The 15,192-nt window shown below is 65.2% G+C and overlaps 2 protein-coding genes across 2 annotated transcripts in view; one reads left to right on the top strand and one right to left on the bottom strand.

Moving 5' to 3' along the window:
• LOC113993238 (RUN domain-containing protein 3A) overlaps window positions 1–2,294 on the bottom strand; it is a 9,328-nt gene extending 7,034 nt beyond the window's left edge. Inside the window, exons 1-2 of the mRNA XM_039380349.1 lie at window positions 2,274–2,294; window positions 1,901–2,066 (exon numbers count right to left, since the gene is read on the bottom strand). Of these exons, the coding sequence (XP_039236283.1) occupies window positions 1,901–2,066; window positions 2,274–2,294 (187 nt within the window). The remainder of the gene's footprint in view (window positions 1–1,900; window positions 2,067–2,273) is intronic.
• SLC4A1 (solute carrier family 4 member 1 (Diego blood group)) lies at window positions 1,997–14,939 on the top strand (the record flags this gene model as incomplete). The annotated part of the gene is made up of 19 exons (XM_039380385.1): window positions 1,997–2,038; window positions 4,706–4,797; window positions 4,907–5,003; window positions 7,596–7,669; window positions 7,847–8,024; window positions 8,104–8,239; window positions 8,511–8,652; window positions 9,097–9,166; window positions 9,801–9,985; window positions 10,694–10,904; window positions 11,014–11,217; window positions 11,430–11,578; window positions 12,275–12,469; window positions 13,222–13,389; window positions 13,560–13,649; window positions 13,751–13,917; window positions 14,030–14,283; window positions 14,370–14,539; window positions 14,766–14,939. Coding segments are annotated over exons 2-19 (2,682 nt in total), but the record flags the coding sequence as incomplete, so codon positions are not given.
• Between the last annotated feature and the right edge of the window lie 253 nt (window positions 14,940–15,192).

Raw genomic sequence — 15,192 nt, 5'->3', positions numbered from 1 at the left:
GGGGGGGCAGCAGTCCTCTGCCTTCCTGAGGGTCGCAGCCCCCCTCTTCCCCCGACATGATGTGCCAGTTGTGGGGACACCCTGGGGAAAGCCATGGGGAGGGGGCAGCCCCCCTGGGGCTTTCGGGGGGTTCTTTGCCCACCCCAGGCTGAGCTCGGCACCCCCCTCCCTGCCCTGATCCCCGTTTTGGGGGGTCTGAGTGTCACCCCTCCCTGAGGGGTCTGTGGGGGGCGAGGGACCCCCTTCACAGGGTGAGGGGGCTGACTGTGTGCAGGGGGGCCCCTGCACCCCCATTTTGCACCGTGCCTCAGTTTCCCCATTGATGTGACAGGGAAATCGGGAAAGGGGGGTGAATCCCACAGGCACCCACCGAGCCCCACAGCACCCAGATAAATCTGGGTCACCTGCAGCAGACAGACACCCTCCATGGGGACAAAACCCTCCTCTCTGTGCCCCCAGGGGGGCTTCACACCCACCTCTGCCCCTGCCAAGGTGACCCCAGCCCTTAGCATCCAGCTGGGGGGGCAGCAGCACGCCCGTGGGAGGTGGGACCCCCAAAACCCCCATGGCCACTGCGGGGAGACACCCCCTGTGGGGACAAATCCCCCCTGTCTGTGCCCCACAGGGTGCTCACCCCCCCCTTTTCCCCTGTCCAGAGGACCCCAGCCCACAATACCCAGCTGGGGGGCAACGGGGTGCATGGGGGGGAGGGACCCCCAAAATCCCCATGGCTGTGCAGGGAGGGGAGCCCTTGGCAGCACCCAGATAAGGCCACGGTCTGTTATCGGGGCACCCAGACCCAGCACCACCCACCACCCCACAGTGGGTGCCACTGGGTCCCAAAAACGTGAGACTGACCCCCTGCCTGGATGGGCTCCCCAAATCGGGCTGGCACAGGGGGGACAGCACTGGTGTGACCCCACAGCCGGAGGGACCTTGTGGGGGACCCCATGAGTGTCTCCAGGCACTGGGGGGCTGCTGAGGGACTGTGTGTGTGTGTGTGTGTGTGTGTGTGTGTGTGTGTGTGTGTGTGTGTGTGTGTGTGTGTGTGTGTGCAAGGCTCACTCCTCCTTGCCCCTGGGATTTGGGTTTGGGATTTGGGCCCAGGACCCCTTTGGAAAGGCTGTGAATATAAAGACACAGGCATGTACATAGATGTGCATGCACACACACACGTGTGCAAATACACATGTGCAAATACATGTTTGTCCTCAGAGGGATGGATGTACATGTGGACATGCACACACGTGGATGTGCAGACATGGATGTGCCCTCACACACACACATATGTGCTCATGGATGTGCCCTCACACACACACACATATGTGCTCATGGATGTGCCCTCACACACACACATATGTGCTCATGGATGTGCCCTCACACACACACACACACACACGTGTGTTCATGGATGTGCCCTCACACACACACACATGTGCTCATGGATGTGCCCTCACACACACACACGTGTGCTCATGGATGTGCACTAACACACGTGCCCACACACACACACACACACACACACACACACACACGCTCAGCCCTTCCTATTCCACCCCCTCTCCAGGACACCCCAATGACACCAATCCCACAGGACAGACGGACACCCCGCCACATCCCCCATCCCTGTGTCCCCCCCCTGCGCCTCCTCCCTGGGGAACCTCCCCGGGAACCCCCTTTTTTTTTAGAAAGAGAGAACACCCCAACCCCGTGGGAAGGGGGGACAGCCGGGGGGATCCCGGGGATTCCCCGCAGGGAAACCCGGAGGTAAACAAGATATGGGGGGGCAGCGGGAGCAGGGCCGGTGGTGCCGGGCAGGCAGGGGGACGGGGGGGCAGCGGGGCACAGGCGGGGCACAGCCTCGTGCCTCAAGATGTTGCACCCCGATAACCTTGTTTACGGGGGGCCCCGGGGGGGCCGGGTGAGCCCGAGGGGGGTGAGATTAGGGAGGTGAGAGCGTGACTCAGGGCATTGGTGTCTCGCAGCCCGGGCAGCCGCAGGCAGAGCGCGGGCAGGGGCGTCCGGAGGCACCCCAGGGGTAGGTGCGGGGTCACCTCGGGGTGTCTCTGGGGTGGGAGTGGGGGGACGGGGTGGGCGGGGGGATGGTGGGGCCAGGCAGGGCTGGGAGGGCACCCTGGGGTGCCCTTGGTGTGGGATGGGGGGTGGAGGGTTGTCAGCGAGGGGGTGCTGGGGTGGGAGGTGCTGTGGGATGGGGGATATGGGCTCCCTATGGAGGCACGGGGGGAGGGCCCCCATCCATACTGTGTACATACCTTGGGATACGTGGGCTCCATACGGAACCAGGAGAGGGATCCCAGCCATGCTGTGTGGATGGCATGGGATGTATGGGCTCCATGTGGAGCCATGGGGGTACCTGTGGCGGGACAGACCCCAGCCACACTGTGAGGATGGCATGGGATGTATGGGCTCCATACTGAGCCACATCAGGTACCCGCTGGATGAGGGATTGCAGCCACATTTGTGTGGATGGCATGGGATGTATGGTTTCCATACCATATGGAGCCACAGGGATTGTACCCACTGTGGGAAGGAGCTGAGCCTCAGCTGAGCTGAGTGGATGGTCTGGGATGTATGGGCTCCATACGGAGCCATGGGGCTCCCTGCTGCAGGAGGGACCCCAACCATGCCACAGGGATGGTGTGGGATATGTGGGTTCCACACTGAGCCATGGTGACTGTACCTGCTGCAGGAAGAATCCCAGGCACACCGCGTGGATGGTGTGGGATGTATGGGCTCCACGCCGAGCGGTGCTGGATATATGGTGTAGGAGGTGTGAGCCCAGTCCTGAGCTACTCTGGCTGTATGACATGGGATGTTTGGGCTCCATTATGAGCCGTGGTGGCTGTACCCACTGCGGGAGGGGTCCCAGCCACGCTGCATGCATGGCATGGGATGTGTGGGCTCCACAGGGGGCACGTTGGCTGTGTGGTGCGGGAGACACGGGCTCTATACATGGGGTGTGTGGTGTGGGAGGTATGGACTCCACCCCACACACACGATGAGGGGCGCAGGGGCTCTGTACCATGCAGGAGGGTCGTGGTGCGGGACGTGCTCCGTCCTGTGCCCCGTGATGTGCAGGGCTGGAGGTGTCGGCTCCGGGCTGGACGTGTGGGCTCTATCTCACACACGTGCCGCGGGACATATGGGCTCTGTACGGTGTGAAGTGGCCCAAGGATGGATTCAGCAGGTCCAGGTGACCTCGCTGGAAGGTGCCCCAGCACCCCGCGGGTCCCCAGCCCCTCACCCCGGCCTCGGGGTGCTGCGGGGCAGTGCGGGGGGCGGCGGGTGGAGCGGGGCGGGGGCCGACAGCGGGTGCCGGGAGTTATCAGCGGGGCGCAGCCCGGTGCACCGGGCTGATGCAAGAGCCGCCGGCGGGGCTGGGGGGGCCGAGGGGACCCGGGACAGGCCGGTCTGGGGGGCCGGGGGCCGCCGGCCCCGGGGCCAGGCGGGGCAGGAAGGAGGAGGCCGGGTCCGGAGCCGGCCGTCGGTCCCGTGGCCCCGCCGCGGCTCCTGCGCCCCACCGGGGATCCCGTGGCCTCCCGCCGGGTGTCCAGGACCCCACCCTGGCTCCCGCCGCCCCCCGTCCGGGAGCGAGCTCCTGCATCACCCCGGTGAGATCTGGGGGGGCTGGTTCCCTCCGAAGCCCCCCTGCCCTGCCCTTGCCCCTGAGCCCCCCTGAGGGGTCCCTGGGCCGGGGTGGCGGGGGGACAGCAGAGGTCCTTGGTCCTCCCAAAATGCGGGGGACCCCACGAGGGTCTGGAAAAAGGGGTCTGGGAGTCTCGGGGCAGGACACCCCCTCCCAGAGGCTCTGGGCTGGGGGACAAGTGCAGGGTCATGGGGTGGGGGGGTTAAGGGGAATGGGGGGTCCGGACCCCCCGGGTCCCTCCGGGGCTACCCCGGGGGGGCAAAGGGGGGTGCAGTGCGGGGACAGGGCGCCCCCTGGCGGTTGTCCCCCGGCACAGCCCTGGGGCAGCTGCGGGAGGGGAATGGGGGGCACAGCCCGGGGGGGGGCAAAGTCGGGGCCAGGGGGGTGCAGGAACTGGGTGCTGAAGAGGATTTGGGTGCTGATGGGGGGGCGGCAGCAGGGGCCTCCTCAGCTGTGCACCCTGGGGGGCTCTGGGGTGCTCACACTGTCCTGTTTTGGGGTGTCCCGTGAGCCCAGCTGTGCCACAGTTTCCCTTTTTCCCCCCTGCACTGTGCCGCGGGGCTGGGGGGGGGACGGTTGCTGTGGGACCTGGGGACTGTGTGTGGGACCCCAGTCCCTGGGTGTGAGTCTATATGGGACCCCCACCCACGTGCAAGGGGTCATGTGGGACCCCAGTCCCTGGGTGTGGGTCTGTACAGGACCCGACCCCCGGGCACAGCGCATGGTGTGCACGGGCATGGGTGGGCCAGGGCAGGATGCCACGTCCCTGGTGGGAAGCTGCCGGGGCTCTGCCGTCGCCTGACGTTGGTTCCCATCCTGGATGGCGACAGGGCAGGGCACGACTTCCCCGGGGACCCCCAACCCCGGGACCTCCCAGCCCGTGGGGAGCAGTTTAGGCAGGCAGGGGCTGCGGGAACGGCCACGATGTTCAGCCCCAGCCCCACCCCAGGGGACAAACCCTGATCCCGGGGGGCACCGAGCGATGCCCCGGTCTCTGCTAACGTGTTCTCTCTGGTTTCCACCGCGGCCGCCCCGCAGAGAGCCGGGTTATGGTGGCACCGGGCTGAGCGCCGGGACGCAGCGAGGCGGCAGCGGGGGCCGAGCCCGGAGCCATGGAGGGGCCCGGCCAGGTAGGGACTCCCGGCCCCCCGCCCCGGCTCTGCTGCTGCGCCCCGGCACAGCCCCGGCGAGGCGTTGAGGGTACCAGACCCCGCTGACTCCCTTCTCTCTGTCCTACAGGAGGCCTACGAGGAGGGGATGAGGAGGACCCTCGACCCTGAGGGCTACGAGGATCCCGGCCTAAAGGACTCCCGCCTGTCGCTGGGGGAGATGAGCAGTGAGTGGCTCCTGGGGTGCTGGGGGCACTGGCACGGGGGGGCACCAGCGCTGCAAGGGGGGCCACTGCATGGGCACCGCTGTTGTACGGGTGCCAGCGCTGCATGGGCGTGGCATTGCACGGGCACTGGTGTGTCACACGGGCACTGGCGTCGCAGAGGTCACACCTCATTGTGTGGGTGACAGTGGCACTGCACAGGTGACAGCATTGCACGGGTAATGGCACCACACGGGCACCGGCACCAGCTGGGTGCCAGCACTGCAGGGGCACCAGTGGCTCGAGGTCGCGTGTTTGTATGGGCACCGGAATTCTGTGGGTCCCAGCTGGGCATGGGCACCAGCACTGCTCTGGTGTGTTGCACAGGCACCAGCACTGCATGGGCACAGGTGTTTCACAGGTGCCAGCGTTGCATGGGCACCTGTGGGGTATCAGCAGCATTGTTGCATGGGCATAGCATGGCACAGGCATGTTGTATGGGCACAGCATGGCACAGGCATGTTCCCTGGGTGCTAGCATGGCACAGGTGTGTTGTATGGGCACAGCATGGCACAGGCATGTTCCCTGGGTGCTAGCATGGCACAGGTGTGTTGTATGGCACAGCATAGCACAGGTGTGTTGTATGGGCACAGCATGGCACAGGCATGTTCCCTGAGTGCCAGCAGGGCACAGACGTGTTGCATGGGCACAACATTGCATGAGCAGAAGCACTGCATGGGCACAGCACGGCACAGACGTGTTGCACGGTTTCCTGGGTGCCAGCACGGCACCGACAGCGGGGCTCGCTCAGAGTGTGGGGTCAGGCAGGGACACCCACCCTCAGGGTGACATCCCCCAAAGGCAGCGACACCCTTTGCCAAAGCCCTGGAGCCGTGAGGTGCCACCTCCAGTGCCAGGGCTGTGGGTGCCTAAACTGGGTCTGTCCTTTGGGACACCCGAGGTCCTTGAGCCTCTGGGGAGGGAGGAGGTGAGGGGAGTTTGGGGGGTCTGCGTGCCCCGGAGCATCCCTTTGCCCCAAGCTCGGTTGTTCCAGAGCTGCCACCCCGCGGGGGTGTTTGGGCTCGGGTCCCCCGTTGGGGTGACACAGGTCGGGGGGTAACGCTGCCACCTGTTCTGCGCAGGGGCCGGCGCTGGCATCGGGTCCCCCCTGCGCGCGTGGAGGGCCAGAGCCGAGGAGCTGACGCCCCTGCGGTGAGTCCCCAAATCGCGGCGGGGGCGCCGGACGCTGCCCTGCCCGCCCGGCTGGCATCACCCGCGGGGAGGCCGGTGGCACCCGCGGTGCCCGGCGCTGACCCCCCCGTGCCGGCGGTGTGTGTTTTGCAGCCAGTATCTGCCCGGCCGCCGGGGATGTTATGACCTGCACGGGAAGAGGCGCGCGGCCGGGGCCCCCCCGGGACAGCCCCCCAGCCGGGGCGGAGGGCAGCGTGAGTGACCGCGGGGGCCCCGGGGGACGAAGCCCAGCCCCGGCGTCCCCCCTACCCCCAGCCCTCCATCGCGCTGCCTTGCCCCGGTTCTGCCACCCACCCCTGTCCCCACCCTGCGCGGGGTGACCGTCACCCGGGCGTAAGGGCACGAGTGACCGCTGCCACTTGCCCGTAATCGCCCACTGATTGAGGATAAATAAAGTCTTTGTTTGGGGTGAGGACAAGAACCACTTGGGGCCGAACGCCGGCTGGCGCCGGGCGGCTCGGTGGCGGCGGGCAGGGACGAGGACACGCTCGTGCCCGCGTGCCACGGCCAACGCTGACGGGGACACGGTGGCAAGGGCCGCGCCCCATCCCCGCTCCCGCGGGCACAGCATCCTTCCTCCGGCAGAGCGGGATGCGGCTCTTACGGCAGCATCCCCCCGCCGGGTGACCCGGCTGGGGACAGCGAGGGGACCGCGGTGGTCCCCGTCGAGGGCGGAGAGGGACGGGGTGAGCCTGTCCCCACGGTGGGGTGGCAGCGGCGGGCGGGAGCCGTGCTGGTGTTTACTGTCAGCAAAGGAAGTGTTGCTGGATTTACGGTGCACACAGGGCGGCTGCGGGGATCGCTCCCCACTTTATAGGGACAGAGCTGCGGGGACATGGGGAGCGCAGGGGGGCCCGCAGGTAGGCAGGGGACGGGGACAGGGATACCTCGAGCTCCTGGGGTCTGGCTGGCCGGGAATGTGCACGGGAATGGCCCCGTGTCCCCATCCCAGTGACGGTGCTCGGTGCTCGGTGCCGGTGTTGTGTCTGTGGCAGGGCGGTGGCCATGAACCCTGTCCTCACCCTGGCCCGGTGATGTCCCCAGACTGTCACCCTGCCCCAGGGGCTGGGCTGCGGGGATGTGAGGGGACCAAAGGCACCGTCAGGGTGGGGGGTAATGGAAGTTCTGGGATGGTGGGACACGTCCAGCGAGTCCCCAGCAGGGCTGGGGTGTGACAGAGAAGGGGACACATCCAGGTGACCCCAGCTGGGTCTGGGTTGAGGGTGATGGAGAAGGGGACACTTCCAGGTGACCCCAGATGGGTGTGGGATGGAGGTGGTGGGGGGAGGCACCTTCAACAGACCCCAGGGAGGGGGTCTGGGCTGGGACAGGGACCAGCTAACGTTTTGGTGGCTCCACTTGCAGCTGAGTCAGTGACCGATGTGGACCCGGAGGCGTCGGGGAGCAGGAGGCTCCTGTCCCAGAAGGACACCCATGAGGTGGGTGCTGTCCCAGGGACCCTCATTCCCTCCCCATTCCTGAGGGTGTGTGGACTGTGGTCACTTGGAGACCAACCTGGGAACACCAGGACATGGGGAGAGGAGACACTGGGTGTCCTGGGGGTCCCTGGTGTGGCCACCTGGGGGTACCCTGACCCCCCCTATCTCTGGCTGCAGGGCTACGTGGAGCTCCACGAGCTGGTCATGGACAGCTCGAAGGACTTGTGCTGGATGGAGGCCGGCCACTGGCTCCAGCTGGAGGAGGATTTCCAGGAATCGGGGCAGTGGAGCCAGCCCCATCTCTCCTTCCTGACCTACCGCAACCTCCTGGAGATCCGACGGGCTTTGAACAAAGGTGGGAACGCCCCTGGGGACCACCTGGAGGGCGGCAGGGACCCCACGCTGGCCAGGTGGTGACGGTGCTGTCCCCACAGGTGCCATTCTCCTCGATGTGGCAGCCAACTCAATGGCAGCCATCGTCAACGTCCTCATCGACCAGATGATCTATGAGGGGCAGTGGAAGCCACAGGACCGGGAGGACATCCTGAGGACACTGCTCCTGCGGCACAGGTATGGCAGGGCTGGTGCTCCCAGGGGGTCCCTGAGGTCTGGGCTGGACCCAGCACAGGTATGGCAGGGCTGGTGCTCCCAGGGGGCCCCCAGGGTCTGGGTTGGACCCACCCCAGCGCATCCCACTGGAGCCTGGATCAGGGTGGGAAAGCTTTGTCCTCCAGCCCTGTTTGGGTGTCCCAGCACACCCACAGGGATGAGGCTGCCTTATGGGCGTCTGAAGGGGGTTGATGGCACTGGGGGGTCTGACACCACCCCCCGATGCTCTCAGCCACCCCAGTGAGGGGGAGTCGGTGTGGACGCTGCCGCCGGCGCTGCTGCAGCGCTCGGGCACCCGCCGGGACGATGTGGAGCAGCCGCTGATGAGGGAACAGCAGCCCATGGAAATGAGCAAGCTGTCAGGGACTGAGCAGGTACTGGGGGCATGGAGGGGCACTGGGGGGCACTGGGACATGGGGCTGGGGATGGGAGATGTGCACAGGGTGCACACACACACACACACACACACACACAAGTGAACACACACCTTGGCACACGTAGGGGCACAGAGCAGTTGCACACTCAAACCTGCTTGTGCAGCACATGCAGAGGGGGACACACAGGGAATGGTGGGGGACACTTGGGGGACAGAGAGGGAGACTCAGGGAGTGGTGGGGGACAGGCAGGAGATGGAAGGGGACATTCAGAGGACAGAGGGAGAGACATGGGACAGAGGGGAACATGCAGGGGATAGTGGGTGACATGCAGGGGACAGAGAGAAACACACCAGAGGGGGGACGTGCAGGGGGCACAGAGGGCCACAGGGACAGCCACCAAGGCTGGCTGGCTAATTCCTACCGTCCATCTGCCTGCAATAGAGTGGGGCCTCCAAACCCCAACTCCAAGAGAAGATCCCCAAGGATGCTGAGGCCACCCTGGTCCTCGTGGGTGAGTGGTCAGTGGGGTGGTGGGTGCTGGCTTGGGTCAGGGGGATGGGTGCAGGCTGAGGGAGGTGGGTACAGGGTCAGGGGGTGCAGGGGGAGCTTTGCCATCTGCCCCTCGCTGTGCTCGCTCACGCCCTGCCTTTCTTGCACTGTTTTTGCCTCTCCCCATCCTCAGCTCTCGCCGCCGCCTGCTGCTGCTCAGCGCTGCTCTCTGGGTCCCTGTCCATGTCCCTTGTCCTCATGTTCCATCTCCCCATGTCTTCATGTCTCTAAGTCCCCCACGTCCCTGTGCCCCAAGGTCCCTGTACTCCCATGCCCACCTATCTGCGTGTCCCTGTGCTCCCGTGCCCTGATATCCCTGTACTCCCATGTCCATCTATCCCTGTGTCCCCATGTCCCTGTATCCCTGTGTCTTTGTGCCCCTATTCCATTCTCTTTGTCCCCCCACATCCCCAAGCCTGTATGTCACCTTGTCTCCATTCCCGATGTCCCCGTGTTCCGATGTCCTGCTGTCTCTCTGCTCCCCCGTCCCCATGTCCCTGTACCCCCGTGTCCCTGTCGTGTCTCTGTGCCCCCATGTCCTCATGTCCCTGTGCCTGGTCCCCCATGACCCCCGTCCCGTCCCGTCCTGCCCCCAGGCTGTGCAGCCTTCCTGGAGCAGCCAACGCTGGCCTTCGTGCGCCTGAAGGACGCGGTGACACTGGACGGTGTCCTGGACGTGTCCCTCCCCGTCCGCTTCCTCTTCGTGGTGCTGGGCCCCGACAGCCCCAACATCAGCTACCACGAGATCGGCCGTGCCATCGCCACCATGATGTCCGAGAGGGTACAGCTCACCCACCACTGCCACCCCACTGCCACCACCATCAGCCCCCCTGAGCACCCTGGAGTCCCCATCCCGAGGCTGCACCCTCTAACAGGGCTCACCCCCCTGTGCAATGTCTGTCTCTCATCCCTGTGTCCCCCTGCCACTGTGTCCCCTTGTCCCCATGAACTGGTGTCCCCATGTCCCTGAGGCCAAAGTGTCCCTTTGTCCCCATGTGTCCAAGCAAACACGTCCCCGTGCCCCCGTGCTCCCACACCCCTGTGCCCAAGCCCCTGCCCCCATCTCCCACCTTATCCCTATGTCCCCATGCCCCTGTGGTTCCATGCATCCTGTCCCCAATCCCTTATGCCCCCATGTCCCTCCTTATCCCCGTGTCCCCATGCCCTTGTGCCCCCATGTCCCCCCTTATCCCCATGCCCCCTATCCCAGATCCCCTGTGTCCCCATCTCCCTCCATATTCCCCTGTCTCCAAGCTCCTGTATCTTCCTATATCCCCTTATCCCCACGCCCCCTGTCCCTGAGCCTCTGTTCCCCCACCTCACACCTTATCTCCATGTCCCCATGCCCCTATGGTCCCATGCCTGTTGTCCCCAAGCCCCTGTGCCCCATGTGCCCCCTTATCCCCATGTCCCCAGGACACCCCAGCCCCACGGGGACGCTCAGGGGTGCCAGAGCCGGCTGACCACCCATCCCTGGGCGATCCCACAGGTGTTTCGCCGGGATGCCTACCTGGCCGAGGGCCGGCAGGACCTGGTGCAGGCGGTGGAGGAGTTCCTGGAGGCCAGCATTGTCCTGCCTCCCACCGAGACCCCCAACGAGCAGCTGCTCCGCGCCCTGGTCCCGCTGCAGCGCGAACTCCTCCGCCGCCGCTACCAACCCCCCGAGAAAACACCCAGCGAGGGCTTCCTGAAAGACCTGGGTATGGCAGGGACCACCCGGACCCCCCTCCGAAATCCCCTGTCCCCGTGGCGGGCGGGACACCCCCCTTGCACACGGGGTGCCCCCCTGACCACCCGGTGTGCCCCCAGGGCTGGACGCGCCGGCGCCGGAGGACGACGACCCCCTGCGCAGGACGGGGCGGCCCTTTGGGGGGCTGGTGCGGGACATCTGCCGCCGGTACCCCAAATATCTCAGCGACATCAAGGACGCCCTCAGCCCCCAGTGCCTGGCCGCTGTCATCTTCATCTACTTCGCAGCGCTGTCACCTGCTGTCACCTTCGGAGGCTTGCTGGGTAATGGAGGGACGGGCTGGGGACACGCCAGGGGACGGGGTTGTCCCCCCAGCTGGGCGGGGAGCAGGGGGCCTCCACCTCCTTTATCACCATCCCGTGGGGATGCTCCCAGGGGGTTATGCACCCCCTAATCCCGGTGCCGAGGGGTGTGGGATGGGGGGCACAGCGCTGTGTCCCCCACCCTGGCACTCACCGGCCCTGCTCCCTTTCAGGTGAGAAGACCAAGGGCATGATGGGGGTGTCGGAGCTGCTCATCTCCACCTGCGTGCAGTGTGTGCTCTTCAGCCTCCTCGGTGCCCAGCCCCTCCTTGTCATTGGATTCTCAGGACCCCTCCTCGTCTTCGAGGAAGCCTTCTATGGGGTGGGTACCCCCCGGTGCCTGTGGGTGCCCCCCACCCGCCTCTGGCAGTCCCCACAGCGGGCTTGGGGTCTCCCCACCAGCCCTGGGAGAGGCACAGGGAGCTGCTGTGGGGGGGTGGCACAGTGGGGGTAGCACAGCAGGGATGGCAGGGTGGGTGGCACAGGGAGGTGTCATGAGGGGATGTCCTGGGGGATGGCACAGGGGGAGTGCTGTATGTGGGATGGCACTGGTGGGATGGCACAGGGGTGATGGCATAGGATGATGGATGTCATGTGAGGGATGGCACAAGGAGGGTGTCCCACGCAGGATGGCACTGATGGGATGGCACTGGCGGGTGGCACGTACAGGATGGCACCGTGGGATGGCACATGGGGGATGTAGTGGGGGGGATGGCACATGTGGGATGGCACATGCAGGATGGCACTGGTGGGGTGGCACATGGATGATGTACAAGGGGGATGTCACCTGTGTGACAGCCCAGGGGTGACACCACACAGGTAGAGCCATCCAGGTGATGGCCCAGGGGTGCTGCCAGGTGGGTGATCCCATGAGGGTCCTGCCACACTGAGGTGCCCCCATCCCCGTCCTGGGGAAGGATGTGTGGGGCCACTGTGGGATGTCAAGGTCCAGCCCCCCTCGGTGCCCATGCTGGGGGGCTCTGAGGGGCTGACAGGGCTGTGCCCTCTGCCTCCCCAGTTCTGCAGCAGCAATGGCTTGGAATACATCGTGGGCCGGGTCTGGATTGGCTTCTGGATGATCCTGCTGGTGCTGGTGGTGGTGGCCTTCGAGGGCAGTTTCCTGGTGCGCTTCCTGTCCCGTTACACCCAGGAGATCTTCTCCTTCCTCATCTCCCTCATTTTCATCTTCGAGACCTTCTCCAAGCTGGTCACGGTGAGGGGCACGGGGGGTCCCACAGCGGGGAAGGCGGGAGGGGGACTGCAGGTTGTGGTTATCACCTGGGTTTCCATAGAAACAGTGGGATGGAGGTGAGGGACGGAGCCCATCTCCTGGTGTTTTCTCCCCTTTTCCAGGTGTTCCCCAGCTCATGAGGTCCCTTCCAACCCTAACTGTTCTGTGGTTCATGCATCTCTCCGCAGGGGGATTTTGGGGTAGGGAGGTGAACCCCACATAGATGTCCCACCTGGGCTGCACCAAACGTGGTCCTTGCCCAGCAACTGCCTGAAGAGCCCCAGTTCCTCCCCCCATCCCTGGCTCAGACCCCTCCAGGCTGCTTGGTTGCACTGGGATGGTGTCACCCTGTGCACTGGGTGCCCACAGGGACATCGCTGGTGCTGGGGAGGTGACAGGCAGGACACGTGGGTGTGTGTCATACCCAGGTGCCCCCGTGCACCCCACAACAAGCTCAACACTGCCCTGAACACCCCGGGTGACCCACAGTCTGCAGTGGGGACGCGCTTGTCTGACCCCACTGTGCCACTGGCCTTGTTTCTGAAGAACCACAGAGAAAACCAACCCTAAATATCCCCCCTGCTCAGCACGTGCCAGGCTCCAGCCTTGCCCGTCCCCCTGGCACACACCCTGCACCCACCAGGATGGTCCTGCAGGGCTCCCAGCATGGCAGGAGGGGTGCAGGGGGATCCCCCATCCCCATCCTCGCTCACTTCCTCCCCTTCCCTCCCCAGATTTTCAAGCAACACCCTCTGAAGCGGGAGTACAGCGTGAAGGCTGACTTTGACCCCTCGGAGCCGGAGCCCAACACGGCCCTGCTGTCCCTCATCCTCATGGCTGGCACCTTCTTCCTGGCCTTCTTCCTCCGCAAGTTCAAGAACAGCGCCTTCCTGCCGGGCAAGGTGAGCACAGGGAGGACACGGTGCTGTCCCCCCTCCCCACTGCAAAACAGGGGCTCAGGGGCTGAGACCGGGCAAACTCATTGCCTGTTCCTGCAGAGGACAGGGTGGGGGAGAACCCCTGGGCTGGGGGGTCACACGGAGGGTTTAATGTGGTCACCGTGTCCCCACAGGTCCGGCGCTTGATCGGGGACTTTGGGGTGCCCATTTCCATCTTCATCATGGCCCTGGCCGACTTCTTCATCAAGGACACGTACACACAGGTCCGTGAGGGCAGGGCTGGGGGGCGACAGGCACGGGGATGTGGGGCTGGGTGCTCATCCCTCTGTCCCACCCCCTCACTCCCCACTTTGCTCCCATCCAGAAACTGAGCGTCCCTAAAGGGCTGGAGGTCACCAACTCGACCGCCCGGGGCTGGTTCATCAACCCCATGGGGCTGCACGAAAAGTTCCCCATCTGGATGATGTTCGCCTCCGTGGTGCCCGCCCTCCTGGTCTTCATCCTCATCTTCCTCGAGACGCAGATCACCACGTGAGGATGGGGGATACGGGGAGGGGAGGGCTGCGGGGTGCCCGGTGGGACGGGCACGGAGGGGACCTCCCTGGGGTGCTGTGTCACCAACTCGTCCCCCGTGTCCCCGCAGCCTCATCGTCAGCAAGCCCGAGAGGAAGCTGGTGAAGGGCAGCGGCTTCCACCTGGACCTGCTGCTGATCGTGGCCATGGGGGGGCTGGCGGCCCTTTTCGGGATGCCCTGGCTCAGTGCCACCACCGTGCGCACCATCACCCACGCCAACGCCCTCACCGTCATGAGCAAGGCCTCCTCTCCCGGAGAGAAATCCCAGATCCTGGAGGTCAAGGAGCAGCGCATCAGCAGCTTGTTGGTGGCCGTGCTCATCGGTGAGCTGGGGAGGTGCCCCCCGCATGGCAGGTGAGGGTTGGAGGTCCCCCAGGAGCTCTCCCCAACCTCTCCTTCTCCACCGCAGGCGTCTCCATCCTCATGGAGCCCATCCTGAAGTACATCCCGCTGGCCGTGCTCTTCGGCATCTTCCTCTACATGGGGGTCACCTCCCTCTTTGGCATCCAGCTCTTCGACCGCATCCTGCTCCTGCTGATGCCCCCCAAGTACCACCCTGACGAGCCCTATGTCACCAGGGTGAGTGAGCCCTGTGTCACCTCCATGGGTGGCAGCGGGTCTGGGGGTGTCCTGTGCTGCAGCACCCCTGAAATCACTTGAGGCTCCCCAAAGAGCCTCCTCCTTCCGTGCTGACCTTCACTGGGCTCTTCAGGCCACTGGTCCTGCCCCCACCCCAGCACCCACCACCCCGGGAAGGGTATGGGATGCTGTCCCTGACCTCAGTCCTGGGCTTCTCGTCCCACAGGTGAAGACTTGGCGGATGCACCTCTTCACCTTCACCCAGATCATCGTCCTTGTGCTGCTGTGGGTGGTGAAGTCCACCCCGGCCTCGCTGGCACTGCCCTTCGTCCTCATCCTCACCGTGCCCCTGCGGCGCTTCCTGCTCCCCAAGATCTTCCGGGACATCGAGCTCAAATGTGTACGTAGCCCCAGCACATGCTGGGAGCCACCACTGTGCTGTCCCTGTCCCTGTGCTGGTTCTGGTGTCCATCCCCATCCCTGTCCCCATCCTCATCTCCATATGTATCCCCATCACTGTCTCCAGCCCCATCTTTGTGTCTGCTCATGTCCCCGTCCTCATCACCATCCCTGTCCCCATCCCCTTCCTCATTCTCATTCCTGTCTCCATCCTCATCTCCATCTGTGTTCCCATTTCCATCCCTGTCCCCAGC

This window comes from Pipra filicauda, unplaced genomic scaffold (genome assembly GCF_003945595.2).
Source record: "Pipra filicauda isolate LSUMZ 115617 unplaced genomic scaffold, ASM394559v2 scaffold193_size2426894_pilon, whole genome shotgun sequence".
Lineage (NCBI taxonomy): Eukaryota > Metazoa > Chordata > Aves > Passeriformes > Pipridae > Pipra > Pipra filicauda.
The sequence above is the reverse complement of the archived record's forward strand: the minus strand, read 5'-3'. Positions and strand labels throughout refer to the sequence as shown.